The sequence below is a fragment of the Dryobates pubescens genome, chromosome 15, assembly GCF_014839835.1.
Source record: "Dryobates pubescens isolate bDryPub1 chromosome 15, bDryPub1.pri, whole genome shotgun sequence".
NCBI classification, from domain to species: Eukaryota; Metazoa; Chordata; class Aves; order Piciformes; family Picidae; genus Dryobates; species Dryobates pubescens.
In genome coordinates, this window is record NC_071626.1 from 11,154,410 (window position 1) to 11,173,043 (window position 18,634).

Genomic DNA, 18,634 nt, shown 5'->3' on the forward strand with positions numbered 1-18,634 from the left:
ACCAGCAAGCTTCAGATGCTGTAGAACCAGGGAAAAGAAAAAAATCTTGATGGGCTAGAACTGGGCTCTCTCTTGTGTGCTATTGCTGACCTGAAGTGTTACAAATACATTCCAAGATTCTACATGGGGATTCCACCTTACTGCCCAAGAAATGATCAAGAAGCCTTAAAGACATTACACAGAACAACTTTCACAAGCTGTTAGAAATGTGTAATAAGGATAAATTCTCTGTTTCCAATGGTCATCTCAGGTTTTGTGTATTTGTTACACAATTGTTGCCTAAAGTCTTTCTCTTTATGCCCTTTGAAGATAGTTACCTTCCTCGCAGTATTGTGCAAACTTCTGGCAGCAGCAGAATGCTTTTCGAGTGACTCTTTCATTTCATGTATCAGCTTTACATACAGTAGCCTCTGTGTCAGAGATCATCGTCTCAGGCAAAAGCAAGTGATTTAGTATTTCAAAGCCAGTAACACAGGCAGGAACTCAGAAACTGCTGACTTTGAGCTAACCACATCACCCTGTGTCTGTCTGAGAGAAAGAAACCTGCAGATTGCAAGACACTCAAGCAATTTCTATGAATTCTCCCCAAACAGAGAGATTTGTAGAATACACATCAGTTGTAGTCCCAATAATTACTTTGATCTTGTTGACATTTGGTCCATCACGACTCCATTGCTGTCTCTGAGTCTTTGCTGCTACTGCCGGCTGTGGAGCTGCAAGCCACAGAGCTGGTGCCAGCCACAAGTCTCTGTCTGTTTCCAAAAACTTCATTCACTGCAACACAGATAAGGGATTGCTTTCATGTTACTCTGTTACAGAGACCAGAGTATAGCATGGTGAGCATCACAGAATGGAACAGAAATCCTAACCTGGTGCATTTTCAGAGCTTTTCCCCTTCCCCAGAGTAAGGAGTTGAAGTGTACATGTCAGAAAATCTCATGCCTATGGTACTTAAATTACAAGTCCTGTTCTTTTTACCCTAAAACATCTCTAGAGGTTTCCCAGTGCATAAAGTACTGTGAAATTGATGTTTTGTAGACCAAAACATTAAGTTTAAATAATTTATTTCTGGTTTTTGACTCTCTGGTTTCCACCAAGCTCTTAAAAGCTCTCTCCAAAGATTCATGCCATTTAGCTACGTGTAGCTACAACAACTGATCAAGACAAGTCCTCACTTTGATTCCTACAAGTACCCTCTATAATGTAATGCTTGATTACACCAGGAGCATTAAGAGAAGCATAGGTATTGTAAGAACTCATGCATTGCACTCCAATGCAAGAAAGTAAATCCTGTGGCAAACAGCAGTTCTCCAATGTAGAAAAAAAAATCAATTTCTTGAAGCTGAGATTGTGAACACATGCAGCCTTGGGGGTAGCGAAAAACATTACCCTCTCAGAGCCACAACACATTACAGAATATGCAAATAAACCCTTGAGGCAAGAGGAAAACCACAAGGTTCAAAGAAACGAGAATGTTACCTGCAGAAATCTTGCTTATATCCCAAACACGCAGCCCTTCTCTCTCCCCTCCGAAGGCAAAAACAAAAGGGAAGTCAGGGCAGCAAGCTGCACAGAAGAGAACACCCTGGGAAGGTGGGAGGAAGAAAAAGAATTTAACAACAAAACAAAACACACCAAACAAAACATCCTAAAATGAATGTCATCTGGAAACACTCTGACCAAGCAAGTTTTAACAAATGTAAGCTAAGTTTCCTGAAACTTACTTTGTGAAGACACAAAATTAAAGTCAAAAGCTGCTAATTACAAAGAGTCAACCCCATCTTTGTCTTGAACCTGGCAGGTACACCTCAGAGCACCTATATTTACTCAGACTGCTCTATTTGGTATTCAGGTCTGAGGCTCTGAAGCAGTCTGCCAAGTACATGTTGAACACTGCACTGCAATGAGAATGATTTACCCAGCATACACAGATGCCATTATTTTTTGCCTAAAAGATGGTAAATTAGATAAAACAAGATTTAGACACACACCCCCCCCCCCCAAAATATATAAAAAGGAATAAGCAGACATGGTTTATATAGATACCCTCTTGGAATCTAGAAATTGATATTACTCTACCATTTTCATATCCCTGGAATGGATTAAACTCGGTCTGTCCCCCAGGATATCCCAGATTTTCACGAATTTGTCAGCAGATGATGTCACAAGGCACCCTTTGATCTGGCTGCTTAGCTGTAGCCCTGAAAGATTAAGAGTGCAGCAGTGGTGTGAGAGCAGCACATAATCACCATTTCAAAGAGATGACAGATTCTGAAACAAAGTCATAAGAACAAACCCAATATTCTCACACCAAGCTGTGCTCCAGCACAAAGGTGCAAAACATTAATGAAAGATTCATGCAGCCACTGGTTCCTTGAGTGAGAGCAAACTGACTCCAGGTGGGCCTATTTTGGCTCTCATTCTAACAAATCTAACAATGCAAAGATGCTGTTGCTCTGCTTCTTACTTCATGTAATCCAGCTTCTCCTGGCAACTTTCTTCATTGGCCAAAGACCATCTCTTTTGCTATTATGATCTCACTTTAGACACCTGAACAGCTGCTTCAAGTTGTTCTTCAGAAGCTCCTACACTGATCGAATAATTAAAGTAACCCAAAGGAGGCAGTGTGAAAACCCTTCCATGTGCCATACTTATATCATCTCTGGAGCAAATGTCAGCAGGTAAACATTGTTCATACTCCTAGACCAGATTCCATAGGTTCTTTTTTTCTTCCTCACCCAAAAGACCACAGGGACAGTGTCCCAAGTGGATAGATCTGTTCCGATGTGCTTATTCATGGCATTCACTGACCAAACTTCACATGTTAGAACACTTTGCTTACAGTGGCTTCTCAGCAGAGATCTGTTTCATGCACTAGCTACTCAGTATGCATAACTGATTGGTTAAGCAAGGAATCACTATCACCTCAGTCATGTCAGTTAAAGCACCTGCCTCACTCACAAACACAACAAACAGACTTTACCTGACACCTCTCCATTGTGAGCTTTCAGAGTGAAGAGCGGCTTATCAGAACGAGCATCCAGACAGTACACAAAGCCATCCTCTGTGCTTGCCTAAAGAAACCACAACAGTTTAAAACCAACCAACCAGAGTCACTCCCTTGGAAAACAGTTCCTATGAAATAACACCACCTTCTGCTAAATCCCTATGATTTGGGACAGCCTTACACTACTTGGTAGGGCATATACACAGTGTACACAGGTCTGCAGGCTCCAAGTCAGACTCTATCCAGCTGCTGCCTGAGCTCTTCTATATACCTAAAGTCTGCTGCACTGACTTACATGGAAGCCTTAATCCTATACAAATTTCTGAAATTGTATTTTGAAGATGGTTGCAACTAAGCTTGGCTCTTCAATTAGGCAATGAAGTACAGAGCCTTTGGCCTCTTGTCAGGTCACAGTCTTTGGAGCCATCCGGCAGGCACATAATAGTTGTGTCCAAAGCCAAGCATGATACTACTGAGAGAGATCTACATTATAAACCCAACAGAACTGAGAACTGATTTTGTTGGCTGTAAACACAAAGGAAGAGAGAATCAGACAGCCATTGAGACAAAACACATTGGGTTTTTTAACTTACTCTTTACATTTTATTACGAAAACCTCAGCAAAACCAAGGTACTTTCACTCTACACCAGCTGGGAAGGCAGTGCTCTCTAGTGCTGATTTGAAGCATTGAATTAATAATTCTAAGAGTCTGTGATTCACTGTGAGGGTGGTGAGATCAACACAGAAGTTGTGGGTGTCCCATCGTTGGAAGTGTTCAAGACCAGGCTGGATGGGGCTTTGAACAATCTCATCTAGTGGAAGGTGTCCCTGTATGTGGCACAGGGGTTGGAACTAAATGATCTGTAAGGCCCCCTCCAACTCTAACTGTTCTCTGAGTCTTTGATTCAGGATCTTAGTTATAATTAGCTCCTTCTCAGCTGCAGTTGCCTCATTACATGAAACAGCAACTATGCAAAGGAAAACATATCCCTACCACTGAACACACTGACAACATGGCAAAGATGCCACCTCTGGAGCGAAACGGCATCAGCATCAACTGCTTTTCTACTGTCATGATTGAGATACCAAATAAGTAGCTGGTCTCAACACACTGGTTCAAAAACTACCTAAACCCATCCTTCCACACTCTGCATTTTTAAAATAAGCAATGCCAGCAGCCCAACTGCCCCTCAGCTCCATTCGACGGTTCAGAAGCATTATAAGCACAAAAATACATGCTGAATGAAATGCCAGCAGTCAACACACCAAGAACAGAAGAGCATGCACTCACCAAGAAATTACAAGGTGAAAAATGATTCCAAGTCACTCTTTCAACCTGCCCACTGAAGCGCCATATTCGATGGTTGTCCTGTGGGTTTCTGCAGTCGTACAGCACAGCTGATCTATGGCAAAGAGGGACAGGAAATGAAAACAAAAAAGAACCCCACCAAAAAGCCCACACAAGAAACAGGAAGAACACTTCATGAAGTTTTTGCTTTGCCACTGGCATCTAGAGGGTCCATGTAAACTACACCTCAACAATTAAAATAGAAACAACTTCACTAATTAGTCCTGCGGCTCAGTAACTGATGAGAATTTCTCAGATAAGCACAAGCATTTTCCACAGGCTTCCAAGTTTCATTTTGCTACAAACACCCATTCTATGGAATAGAATAGAATAGACCAGGCTGGAAAAGACCTTCAAGACAGAGTCCAACCTATCACCCAACACTATCTAAATCAACTAAACTATGGCAACTAGCACCCCATCCAGTCTCTTCTTAAGCACCTTCAGTGATGGTGACTACCACCTCCCTGGGCAGCCCATTACCAATGGCCAATCACTCTTTCTGTGAAAAATTTCTTCCTAACATCCAGCCTAAACCTTCCCTGGCACAGCCTGAGACTGTGTCCTCTTGTTCTGGCATAGGTTGCCTGGGAGAAGAGACCAACCCTCACCCATCTACAACTTCCCTTCAGGTAGTTGTAGAGAACAATAAGGTCTCCCCTGAGCCTCCTCTTCTCCAAGCTAAGCAACCCCAGCTCCCTCAGCCTCTCCTCATAGGGCTTGTGCTCCAGACCTCTCACCAGCTTTGTTGCCCTTATTGAAACTAAGGAAAGACAGCTTCAATTTACTCAGTACAGAAGACATTTATCAACTATGAGATCATAATTATGCAAATGTATCACTTAATTATGATCAGACATCAGTAAAGTAAAACAATGGCTGTTCAAAATAATGCATGAATTAGGAAGGAAATCGATTTGTGACACATGCATAAACATTTTCAAATAAGCAGAGGGGGGGAAATCAAACTCTTTATAAGTAGCTAGGGAAATGCTACTCCAAAAAGGAGAAAGAGCAGATGGGAGTTACTGGAACCTCTGGGATTCTTCACAGGCTTGTGCTCAGCCCAGTGGCAGCAGAATCCAGCCCAGCCCAAAAACACTCCGGGATGCAGTGCAAGGACTCTCACAATGTCTCACTGAAATGAACATCCACAATGTAACCTACTCCTGCTCTGTCCTACAATTAAAGCCAAGGAAATGTGATCTATATTACTCAGCTCTTTCAGCAGGCATTTTGCACCAGCAGTGCATACACGATTTTCAGTGGTCTGATTTTTGGGTTCTGGAGGCATCTGCCAACAGTCATTGAATAGCCTGTGGTCCCAGAAGGCTTTAACAGGAAAAATCCACAAAGGCAGTCTGCAAGCTTATAGATGCTGCACTTGTTTACAGGTGTCCATGGTATCAAAGGGCTTGAGCAGCTGGTCTCAGTGTTTGGATTTTTTTCCTTCATTTTACTAGGATTTTTTGCCCCATACTTTCACTTAAGCAGATGCAGAAAGGCATAATAGAAGCCAGAGAATGAAAAAGCCTTGGCTAAAGATTGACAAGTTCATAAATGTTTTAACACAAGGACAAAGTCTTGAAAGTAGAATAAAAATTGAAGAAAATCCATGTAAGAAAAACATGATCACAGAACAAAATTCAAATGTTATCCCTGTGAGACAGGAGAAGAGAAGCCTTTTGGCTGGCAGAATTTATAAGAACCCACAGCTACAGAACTAGTCCAAGTGTGCACACTCAAACCATTCCAAAGCATCTCCAGGCTGCCATCACAGGAGATAGCCTGATAAAGAAAATGCCAGAAGGCCAAATTAAGAAATAAATTCAGTTTGGAGCAGACACCTGGCACAGAAAATGCCAGTCCAGATGGCTAAAAGATTTGGCTAGTCCTGAGAAACAGCTAAGGAAAATGATCTTTTGGCCACATACAAACCTGGCTACCTTGCTGGAAAAAAAAGTAATTACAAAAATGAGCATTACCCAAATTTGGCAGGGCTACACACAAACACAAAAGAAAACATAAGGTAATACAGGATTAATTCAAGACCAGCACCCTCCCTGTGTGCATCAGCTGAAAATATTACCCTGACATACCTATCATACGATCCAGAAACAAGGGTCTGAGTTTCAAATGGATGAAACTGCAATGTCTGGACCTAGATGACAGAAGATTTTGTTGTTTAAAGTAAGCATTGAGATGTAAGGCACATACAGGAAGGTTCTGTGAACAGAGCACGCTCCCTCCTCCCCAAAACCAGCACATTTTTCCCCTCCCCAAGCCCTCTCCTGTTGTTACTCAGATTTCTCATAAAACAGTGCAAGAAATTTTTTCTTCAAACACCCCCACCCACTGGAAACATGATCTTGTCCACTATAATGTAACTGAACAGAACCACATGGTCCCTTTCTGCCCTAGATATTAAGGGAAAGAAAAAAGTCTGGAGGAGGTAAAAGAGTAGCTGCTTCTAGTTTGGGGAAAAATGTAGATATTAACAACAAATCAAAATCAGTTTGCCAAGGGCAGTGACTTTGTGGACAGCAAAATAAAGTTGTAGCTACTAGTATCTATCATATTTTAATTACTATGAGGTTAATTAATTTCTCAAGTATCCATCACTACAGTATTTTAGTATCATTTGAGACCATTCTTACCTAGAACAAACTGTCACTGATACTCATTGGTTCCTCAAGCTACCATTGGACCTGTGCTCACAGATCTCTTTCTGGTAGCTTATACCAGGAATATTAGATTACCTTTTGTGTGAAAGCCCTGATGGTTGGGACTGGAAAAAACTGCTGTAAATTTTTGCAGACCTTCTCAAGGATAAGTTAGACACCATTTGTAAAAGCAAGTACAGAGTTGTTTGCAAAAGCAACCAATTCATAAATTAAAAGAACTCCGCACAGTTACTGGAGAAAAATCACAGGACTGCTGTTCTAAGGGTTCACTACTAAGCAGCAAATGAAAAACAGCAGTCATTTTTCATCTGCACTTCACAGCAGAAGGAACATCACAAGTATTACAAACCTTGTCTGTATGTAGCATCAGGCTGGCTGCTGGCTTGCCCACAGACATGTCCCACAAAATCACAGTATTGTCAGCAGATGCACTTGCTAAAACGTTCCTGGGAACAGATCAAACCCCCCAAACAAACAAACAAACAGTTTTCTAAGTCTTTATATAAACAAATACCCAAAATACGTTCAGAGCCTGAGTCTGAGATCAACACCACTCTAGCCTGTTGACTGCATCTCTCAAGCTCAAGGAATAACTCCCTGAAGGTAATTCTAAGTTACAAGACTACAGACTATATTAGATTACGTTAGTACAATGCTTACAAAGAACAACACTGACAATTTTCTTGTATTTATCCCCTGACACCACTTAAAGTATCATTTACTGGAAGATTTCTCAAAGAAAACAAAGCAAGAAAGGCTTTTAAGCCCTTTCTTTCCTTTGACATTGAGACAGTATTTTCAAACATTACCTATGCAACACAGTTCTGTTTGCATACACAGACAGCCAAGAGCCAGAGCAACCTGGTTTTAGAATACTTTGCTCTCTAATGTCTGAGTGTTTGTGTAACTGCTGAAGACCCAACACTGTATGGCCTCGTGGAAAGCTGAAAGGAACCACTAACAGTTCAGAGGCCCCACATTTCAACTTCAATTCAATCAACTTAGTTAAGAGTAGTAAACACACAGTTTAAAGTTTAATCAGAAAAATCCCAAAGCATTCCCAAGGGCCTGTCAAACGTGCAGTACAATTGATATCACTGCTCCACTACTCTTAAAACCTGATCTATTACTTCAAGATGTTGTTTCTGATTGAAACTGCTTTACCCTTACTTTTCTCTTTTTATATTAACCAAGTTTCTCTGACTGAAAGAGCTAACATTCTCCTGGAAACACATTCTCCCAAACTACATTAAAAGGAAAGTTAAGCAAATGCATAGTGAAGGCTACGACAGCATTTTACAGTAACACCATTATGACCTACAGGCAGAAGGTTACTCGTGGAGAGCTGTCACAGCATGTCTTGCTTTAAAGAACCCTAACTAACCAACAACAAAACAAATATAAGCTGCTCCAAGGATTTCCTTGTTTTGCCCTTAAGTTCCCCACTTCAAGGCTACTTTTATTTCCTGAAAGATCAACCAGCATCAATAGGCTCTTAACTCAGATGTTACAGAATTATGCATTCCAGACACTTCACTACTGTAGCCATGATTTTTGTGTCTCTATAGTATCACCAGATAACCATTTCTAGGTACATCAAAGCTACTGTTTTTTAAGACTGATGGAATGATCACTAACATTCTCTTCATATGTGTTTAAGAACAGACAGCCCACTGCAAATTAAGAGGGCAATTCCTGTACATTTACTGCACATCTGTATGGGTGTTTCCTAGATAACAAAGCATTTTGAGTGAAGGCTCACACCTGCTCATCATGAGTGTGCAGAGGTGACCTGTGTACCTTCAGAGGCATTTATGGCTGCTGGAAAAGCAAAATGCAAACCAGCCTGTGCCTGACTCAAGAGTTTCAAGGCCCATGTTGAAGAGCCTCTGACGGCTGAACCGTTAACAACCACCTAAGCAATAAAGCCCAGCAGTATCTTTATTTCAATCAGCACATTGTCTTTGACCTTTCCCCCAAGATGGGCCAGCTTCATATTGCCACAACAGCAGCACTTCATTGCTAGCACACTTAGGCAACATGGAATCCTCTCCAATGACCCAAAGGTCAAAGGCATTTCTACACATGTGCTATGAGGACTTTTCCAGTCTCTTGTCTGTTCACAGATCTGGGGCAAAAGCCAGAGGGGAAAAAAAACGATCACAGCAAGGACTTCCTTCTGGAAATCTAATTCTAACTGTGGAAATGGTGATTTAGGTCATTGGTAGATTGGCACAGATCAGGGCAGCCCTTTGCTTCTCCAATTTGTGCATCCGATTTCAATGTAGCAACTTCATCAAACGTCTTAGACCTACCTAAGCCCTACCCACACCTGGACAACCTGCAAGTAAAAAGTGATCAGCGATATCTGGGGTTTGAAAATAAAGTAATTAATCAAGACTTACAGTTTCAAAAAAAAAATTTTAAAAAAATGGAGGGCTCAATTTGAGAATTGATTCATTTCAGCACTGCTTTCAAATCCAACAGTGCATTACATTCAGATCTTGGATTTGTGTGAAAAACGAATGCAAATTTGTTACCATCCACTATTATTCAAGTAATTCTTTTACCTGCTGTGTTTATTCCACGAAAGATCAAGCACAGCATCAGTATGTCCTTTCAGGGTCCCCTCTGAAGATAAACTCTGTGTGTGCAGACACAACATAAACAGACAAACATTACACCTCCCTTGGAAATCCAGCATTACATCACACCAGTATGAATTCCTAATGCCTTCACAAACTTCATGGTTTTAATTGTTCTGGTAGAACTGTCTCTGCAGTTCTTGCACCTCACCACCTACCCCAGGTCTCAAGACTGCTCCATTCACAGCTGGTGGGCTTACAGAACTGGTTACTACCTTAACAGAAAAGGTGCAGCTTCTTCAGCTCTTTCTAAACACTCCCAGCAGTTTCCTCTCTCTCTCCTCCCAATCAACTAAGCCTTAGGAATTTGTAACTGCCAGCTCCTACAAATCCTACTTTAAAATGGTTCAGCTTTACAGTTTACTCAGACAGCAACTGGAAACCACCCATAAGCCACCTAATTCTTCTGTTCTTAATTCCAGACTTTAATTATCCATACAGGTAACAACTAGCATATCAAACTGAGGCAGCATTTATGAATGGTATCTTCAGCAGCAATTCTGATCAACTCAGTCATTTTCAGAAGCAAGTTTCACAAAATAAATTCCCCCTCCAAAGACATTTTTTTTACTGTTTTTAAAATGGAGGTCTGAGAGCTCAAGAAGTAAATCCCCTTCAAAATGAGAGTGGTTCTTTAGCTAACACTGCGGTGCTCCTTTATTCCGGAAGCCAAGATTAGCTAGACACGCAGCATTCCCCTTCCCTGCTTACTCTTGGAAGTCTTTTAGCACTTCCTGAAGCATCTATTACAGGCAAAAATCTAGGAAAGTTAAGTGATGTTATCTTTCATACTTGTTTTACGTCCCAAAGAATTTGGACAAATCATAACACCACATTCAGGCATACAACGAAGGTCAGATTCATCTCACATAACTTTGCAGCCAATCTAAACAGCAGACTTCCTCTTTGGTAGTTAAGGCTTTTTCTGCAGTCCACTAAAACAAAGTCAGCAATTCTTTGCATGTGCCTCTATGACTTCACTTTAGGCAATGTTGATGACTACCTTAAGGCATACTTAAATTTTATATAGCCAAAGCCAACAAAGGTGAATCTTGAGAAACTGTATTTTATTAGTCTCAACTTTGTCCTTTGCTCAATGCCTTTTCAACTCTTGAGTGGCAGGAAAATACCAGTTTTAACCTATTCAGAGAACCATGCCACTATCTTCTGTAACCTGTCCAAACACACAGAGTGTGACCAGAGTAAGACCACACACAGAATAAAACCAGATTACCTAGGAGTTTTATTTGTAGGGAAAAGAGAGTAATAACATTATTCTTTATCTATCCAACTAGATAAGCCATTTTGTAATACTTACTTTCTTTCCTTTTTTCTTTGTCTTTTTCTCTTTCTTGCCTCCAAGAGAAAAGACTGGTTCCAAGGATTCCACTACATCCAGGTCCCAAATGTCAATAACTGGAGTCATGTTACCCACCGCAACGTAATTTCCTGCAAGCAGAAACCCAAATGCAACCACATTAAAGTTACAAAAGAACACATTTGGCCAATTCAGCTCTTGCTTCTTTCTTTGATTAAGTAAAATTTAAGTAGCAAAATCTTCCATTTGAACAGATCTGATGTTCCTAACTGTCAAGGAGCAATTTTAAAACATCAACTGACAGAAGATGTTGCTCTCCGACGCAGTTCCTCTTCAGTACAAGTAACTGTTCAAAGAAGCTCTTGCATGTTTTGTTTGGGTTTTTTAAAGGGGAAAAAAATCTTTGTGTTATGGTAAAAAACCCATCTGTAAATCACAGCAAAATGTCTACTAAATAGATAAATATATATATAAATTTTGCCATGTTTTACAGTTCATCAACTTCATTGGCCATAATGATTTGGAACAAAAGCAACCTTTTATTTGCAAATGGAAAACACAGCAGATTAGAGAAGAGTTTGCTCTGGTCTGCTATTTGTAATAACACCAAGTGTTATCAGTCAAATCACTGTACCACCAAACCATAAAAACTCATATTCAGTTTTTCCATCTTAAAATCTTGGCTTCAGTTCTGTTTGCACCACTGGAGGAAATTTATTTTGTGAAAACATTACATTTATATACTTTTCAAGCAAAACAATATTGAATTTGACATTTACAGGGTCTTTTGTAATTTACCTAGTGATTCCTCAGGACTGGGATCAAAATTCAACCACTCCAGACTTAGAGGGTAAGCAGGCAAGATAATATCATGGTGTACATAAAATGAGTCTTCTTCGTGATTATATACTGAAAAAGAATTCAAGATATACAAAACATCAGTGAAGAGTGAAAGCAAGCAACTATAAACACTCCACTTCTGCAAAGGGCATGTGTGGTAAACACTAAACTGTCAAGGAGATACAGGAAGTAAATTTGCAGTGTGTTCAGAGTTTCAGCATAGAGACCAGAGCCTCCAAGCACTAATGTTATACAACAAACAACATTCTCCTGTGGGCTTCAGATAAAGAAGTAACAAGTTCAGCAAAGCTCAGACACTACTGTGCTTGTAAGATCCCTTCAAAATAGATGCTCTGTAATCCATCACTTTCTACATCAGAATATAATATAAAAAAGAAAAAAGAAAGAAAAGAAGTGTATCCAGATTAAATCAAAGAAGAAACAGAGGTAAAACATAAACAGTTTTCAGATTAGAGGAAGCTGAAGAAGGTCAATAGAAGCTACCTTTAGCAGGTTGTAACCAAGATACAGAGAGAGTTTTGGTGAAGCAACCACATATGAAACACAGCATTCCATTTAGCCAGGTATTTTCCTCCTCATACTAAAATAATTTACTAGCTGGACAGCAGAGAAAGCCCATTAATGGGTGGTTTCAGGTACACACTCCAACTGGAGTTTTCAATTAACTAAGTAGTCTTGGTAGTCAACTAAGAAAGGGCTATCCAGTGTTACAAACTGCAGAAGCCTGTGCTACTGGTTTGTAAGCTTTTATTGGGAAAACACCTCCAGATTCAGAAAACACCAGATGGGTATCAAAGAGATGCTTTCAAACACTTCGGTCTTGCTTTCTTAAAACAGAATTATTTTGCTAGCAGAAACCACAGCAGAAGTAGCCAGAAACGTTCCCCCAAAGAACCACCATAAGAAAATACAGTAGCTTCAGCACACACAGTAGCACTCCCTGCTGCAACAGACAAAGCCTTTACATAGTAAAGCTAATGACCAGAACAAGTGGTATTCAGACCTTAATAAGGATCATCTCTTCTAAAACTGATAAAGTGCTGATTCTTCTGCTCCTAGCAGTAGAAAGTCCATTGAAAGAAGCAAGGAGAAAGTGGAAGGAAAGAAACCAAATAAACCCAAAACAACAAACCTCTACGCGAAGCTTACATGATATAGAAAGCAAGACTGTCTGAAAAAATTATTGTGTGTTCAGAGAATGAAAATGCCATTGTTCAGAGAATGAAAATGCCATTGTATTTTCTAAGTAAGGGAGGAGAGAGTGATTGCTCATTGGAATGGGCTGCCCAGGGAGGTGGTGGAGTCACTGCCACTGGAGGTGTTTAGGAAGAGACCGGATGGGGTGCTTGATGCCATGGCTTAGTTGATTAGCTAGTGTTGAGTGATAGGTTGGACTCAATGATCTTGAAGGTCTCTTCCAACCTGGTCTGGTCTATTCTATTCTATTCTAGTCATTAGAAATTAAATAAGGAAAGGAAATGCTAAGCATCCTGAAAAAAAGCACACTATCTTCTAAATAGCTCCATGTGAAATACTGCAGTTCTGGTAAGTGACTAAAGCATTGTGATGTAGGAAAGAGAACAAAACTTGACATAGGGCAGATGGTGAGACAAAACCCTTCCAAATCCCCTTCTACACAGATGTATGGAACACTCTAGGCAAGACACATTTCCTGTACTCACTATAAGGAACAAACCCTGTGTTACTTACCATGGACCTCCAAACTACAGTAATCCTTATCAACTCTGCCACAAAGGACAAGATTGTCACTGGGCTTTATCAAGAAGTCCTCCTGTTCGTATTGATCCTGAACAGCAAAAAGGAGAGATGACAGCAGATGTTAAGCAAAGCACATAAACAGACAAAACAACACCTTCTAAAGTCAGATCAGTAATAATTTTTACTGTGAGAAGAAAACCTAACACCCTGATGCCCATCTGCCCAAAAACATCTTATGGCGGTAAACAGAGAAAGGCAGGAACCAGACCTAATCATGGAGAGATTGAATAGTTATTATACAGACTGACAGACTGTTTAGTGGACCTAGGTGGGTTTAAAGACCGTTTAACTACCAAATATTAAACCATATTTTGAGGCTACCAAGATGCAGCTGAAAAGAAAATCACCACCAGGAGCCCACATACATAGCTTATTTCCCCTGTGCTCTCATGCCTTGAGCATTTATATAGTGTAACAACATTTTACACAATAAGCACACTGCAACTGCTCCTCACATCCAGGAAGCAATTCCAAGAGCATTAAAGCACTGTCTACTTTCTGGAAAATATTTTCAGAGAGCTACTGCCTGCAGCTATGCTGGGCATTCAGCTGTACCAGAACAGATGTAACCTCTCCTCTAATTTTCATTGTTGCTGAGGAATGGAAGGCATTCAGGGAATTTATCTTAATGGGAAACAATGAACTGTACACAGAAGTCAACACTCTTACAGAGTACCATTCTTCTTTGGACTTCTCCTTGCAAGTGTTAAATTTCTTTTTTGTTCACTTCAAGCATATTTTCAATATTTGAATTCTATCAAGTGCTGCAATTCTTTGAACTCATCAACTTCATGTTACACAAGGTCTTCAACGGTAATAATAGTAAATACCAGAAGTCAACCTAAAACACACGCTGAAGAATTAAAAGCAATTCCCCTTCAGAATCTGAGGAAAGGACTTGATTGTAGGAAGAAAGGCTTGAGAAAAAGGTGTTCACTTTTCCACTGTCTGGAAGAAAGTTAGCTTTTCTGACAGAAAATAAATGCAGCTCATATTCTTTCCAAATTCCCATGTGAATACCTCCGACTATAAAAATCACTTTCAAAGCATTCCTCTCCTCTACTGGCACATAGGAGCAAGAAATATCATCAACCAGTCAGTGGAACACATAGAAAACATTCAGTACCCTAAATTGCATATAGCAAGTGATATTGTTTTAAAGATAAGATATATGGCTTCCTCCTTGAGCTTTGTTACAGTATGTGAAGTCACCATGACAACTTGTCTGAGACCACAAACCTCTGACAGTGTTCCCTGACACAAACTAAATGTTGTGCTAGAAACCTACAGCTACTCTTCTTTCAATCTCACTAGCTTTGTAAAGAGCCCAAAATTTTATAGAAAGGACAGTACACAGCAAAATCTCAAAATCTTTATGTTTAGAAGAGGTCTCAAAAATTCACCTGCTCCATCACCCTGACCCCGATGATCCTAGTCTCTCCTGGCTGCTCTCCAGGGTAAGTTATCCCTTATGATGAAACCTCACCTTATAACTGATTCCTGTAATTTCCCCATGTCAATTAAGTTAATCACAAATTGCAGTCTATCCTTCTGAAGTAAAGTGTGGGATAAAGAATGGGCTGCCCAGGGAGGTGGTGGAGTCACCATCACTGGAGGTGTTTAGGAAGGGACTGGATGGGGTGCTTGGTGCCATGATTTCGTTGATTAGATAGTGCTGGATGATAGGTTGGACTCAATGATCTCAAAGGTCTTTTCCAACCTGGTCAATTCCATTCAATTCCATTCTATATTCTCTGGACTATTTCCCTATCTTTTCTGAAGAGGCATCCAATATTCTAGCCAACACAATACCAATATTTAGTACAAATATTGCTTCCTGCCGTCCCCGCTGCATCCCTGTTTCCCGGAAAGAGACAAACAGGCTGGAGAACAGGACAGCACTGCTGACACACTTAGCTTGTGTCAGATTGCTGCCAGAGACTGCTTTGCCCCCTACAAAGCCACTTGCTGTAAAGAAGCTCCCCATCTGATACTTGGTGGAAACTGATACAGGCAGAAGCAGTCATCTACATAACGTGCTGTACATATATGCTTAACAGGGACATATTTCTTCATGCCTTATCCCTAATTTGACCTGTAGCCCAGGTCCACCAGTTTTCTAAGTTGGCTTGTTAGTGGCCAAATTAGTAAGATTTGTTATTTCTCCAAGCATTATTTGTGTCCTACTAGACAGGTGACAAATCACTCCACATACAGAAGCACATGATACAAATAAATCAATTCACCTTAACATCTGGCTTACACGTGAAAAGCACAGAGGGGACTGTACAAAGCCACCTTCTGTCTGACCAAAAGTCTGGCAAAGCTTTGGAAGAGGCTGCAAGCACTCAGAGAAGCTAAGGCAGTATGGAAAACACAACTGATTTTTAAGTTTATGTTGTTTAAGATACTTAGCATTTTTACAGTACTTACGGTGGTTTTCAGAGTGATGTATGGATCATGCTCATTACTCCCATATACAGCCAGAGTAGCCAAAGTGTCTCCCAGTTTCAGATCACCTAGATGGGAATTTCAGAACGTTTTTACACATGTTAATGACAGGTGAAGTTAGAAACTCCTGTACCAATACCTGTGTTACCTGAATTGCAGCATAGCAGGAGTGGGCTAAATGAACCTCCAAGTTCCAAACACAAGAACCGCAGTAAGCTAAATTCCTTAGTGCTTTCTGGCACTTCTGCTGCTCTGCTCCAGCACTACAGCAGGGGGAGTGACAATCTTTCCTATGTACTCTTCGTTCTAGTACCAAGGAGGGGGACCCCGAATTGTTTCATTGACTAAATGACTTCCACAAGTGGCACAAGCAAATAATTAAAAATGTGAACTTCTAGCATTGAAAATATAGCACTGTGTAGTTTTAGGATACATTAGTATCCCAAGTACAAGAAGTGGTGAAAAGGTTCTTCACTCACACTGCATATTTGTTCCATTTTTCTTACCTGTGCATTCCTCTTCATCGTAGTTGTCCAAATCATATTCATCGAGTTCGTGATCGGACTGGTCTTCACTTTGATGAGAAGACTTAGCTGTGCCAGGAGTGGCATCAGTTGTGCCACATGCCATCTGGTCCTCATTACTACCACCAGCGCCATCCCTGTTTGAAGAAACATCCCTGAGAAACTGTGACAGACATTTACAATGCTGCTTCCAGGCAATTGCTTAGGGAACTGCTAACAACCTCAGGGCACAATGCCAGCTGTCCACACGGGTTTTGCATTTTTTGCCAGTTATCTGGAAATCTATTCACTCTTTTCCTACCTTTTCTCTAAATACAAGACACCACTATTCTCAGGCTTCTAGAGAATGATTTTCCTTGACAGCTTTCAAGACAGAGACTGGTAGGAGCTGCTCAACAAAGCTAAACTGTGTGTGCAAATCCCTTTCTCTTACCCTTTTTTCTGTGGATACAATGCTCTCAGCCTCACTTTTGTGTGTTCATCTGTCCATGCCTCCTTTTTTTTTTGCCCTCTACAAGCCCTGTCATGTGTGATGAAACTTGCATTTCTTCAGTATTTTACAGACCTCATTTTCTCATATTTTGGATACTTACATTAAAAGGAAAGAACAACATAAAAATCATTAGGTAGGGATATATTACAGATTACTTCATCTTTTTCGAGATAAAAGAAAGTAATTTCTTTCGTGTCTTCCACAGACTGTTTCCTAAATCTCTAGTGTCTGTAATTCTTTTCATAAGCTTATTTACCTTTTTGCTAAAAGCAGAGAAACAAAGCTTAACAGAACTACACAACTAAGGACTTTCAATGCTGTTTGGAGAGTTGTGATGTCTCCATTCTCACACCTAAGCCATAAATACACCCAAGTCATGTTCTGCCTTTTTTACCAAAGCATAAATAGCAAATCACTATGAGCTCCACTGTGGCCTCCAGACTCAATGTAGATTGTAATATCTCACCCTCAGCATCCACTTTTTCACTATTGAGGACTTCCATCTTGCTTTGTCACCTCTCCAAAGCACCCGTGGTTGCAAACCCAACTTCTTATTTCCACACTCCAAGCGGGAATAGCAAGTCCAACGAGGACCATGCCCAAACATGTCCCTGCGGACTTCACCTGAAACGCTCAGCTTGTCAGATGACACTTGGTTGACAACTGAAGAACCGCATGGGAAGATAACCCGCGCTGTCGCACCCACTACGAAGGCAGGATATACGCCATCTGATATTTCTCCTTTCACTGGCTAGACAAACGACCTTCCCAGGCGATCAGGCTCAGCTGACAGTCATTCCAGGAAGAACTAGTGCTAGTTGGTGCCGATCTCCATCGCTCGCTGCTGTTTCCCAAGCCAGGCCCCCCTCGACTGTAAGGTGAGCCGGTGCCCGAGCAGACCCGGGGCGCCTGCTCCCCTCCACAATTCTTATCAGTGGCGGGGCCCCGGAAATTCCCAGGAAACGCGACACGACACGACACCATACGACACCATACTACACCACCTGCCCAGCCCGGCCAGCCCCGGCCCGCTCCCGCAGCTCACCCCTGCCTGTCCTGGGCCTCCCCGATGAGACGATTCAGCTCCTCCTCGCTGAGCTGCACCTGCACAGAGGGTACAAGCAGGGTTGAGAGTGGGCAGGGGTCTGAGGGGGACCCTCAGCCCGGAGCCGAGACTGGGCCCCGCCCTCACCTTGTCCGGCGTTTCCTTGGCGACGCCGCAGCGCACCCAGGCAGTGCACGTCACCGGGCAGCTCATGGCACCGGTGGCGGCGGCACGGAACGGTGCGGTGGCAGCACGTGCGGGCGGCTCTGGCGCACAGCGAGTGACGTATTAGGGAGCGCTGCCTGCAATAGAGGGAGAAAACGGAAAGGGCAGAACGTGCTGTGACGTCATCACCAAGCGCCGAGAAAGGCCGGAAGGAGCGCATGGGCGGGGCCAGATTGGAAGGGGTGGGGAGAGGTCTGGATGGGGCGGGGCCTCGATGTTGGGCGCGGCGGGGCGGAGCCTGTGCGGCCGTTGA

General features: G+C 41.6%; 1 protein-coding gene across 1 annotated transcript; it reads right to left on the bottom strand.

Annotated features, from left to right (window-relative positions):
- Window positions 1-251: 251 nt before the first annotated feature.
- On the bottom strand, window positions 252-18,431 carry PWP1 (PWP1 homolog, endonuclein). Its single transcript, XM_009908371.2, has 15 exons — window positions 18,304-18,431; window positions 18,157-18,215; window positions 16,601-16,755; window positions 16,077-16,162; window positions 13,575-13,671; window positions 11,802-11,912; window positions 11,004-11,134; window positions 9,611-9,684; window positions 7,390-7,486; window positions 6,456-6,517; window positions 4,300-4,411; window positions 2,984-3,074; window positions 2,080-2,201; window positions 1,480-1,585; window positions 252-774 (listed from the first exon to the last, which is right to left on the bottom strand). The coding sequence occupies exons 1-15, from the start codon at window positions 18,367-18,369 to the stop codon at window positions 662-664; spliced, it is 1,482 nt and encodes a 493-aa protein (XP_009906673.2). The 5' UTR covers window positions 18,370-18,431; the 3' UTR covers window positions 252-661.
- Between the last annotated feature and the right edge of the window lie 203 nt (window positions 18,432-18,634).

Excerpts from the sequence above, each read along its gene's own strand:
- PWP1 (XM_009908371.2), bottom strand. The coding sequence starts at position 18,369 with ATGAGCTGCCCGGTGACGTGCACTGCCTGGGTGCGCTGCGGCGTCGCC. Across the intron at positions 6,518-7,389 it reads TGATGCTACATACAGACAAG|GTCCAGACATTGCAGTTTCA; the intron begins GTTTGTAATACT and ends TCTGTCATCTAG. Across the intron at positions 4,412-6,455 it reads GTTTCTGGATCGTATGATAG|ATCAGCTGTGCTGTACGACT; the intron begins GTATGTCAGGGT and ends TCTTTGCCATAG.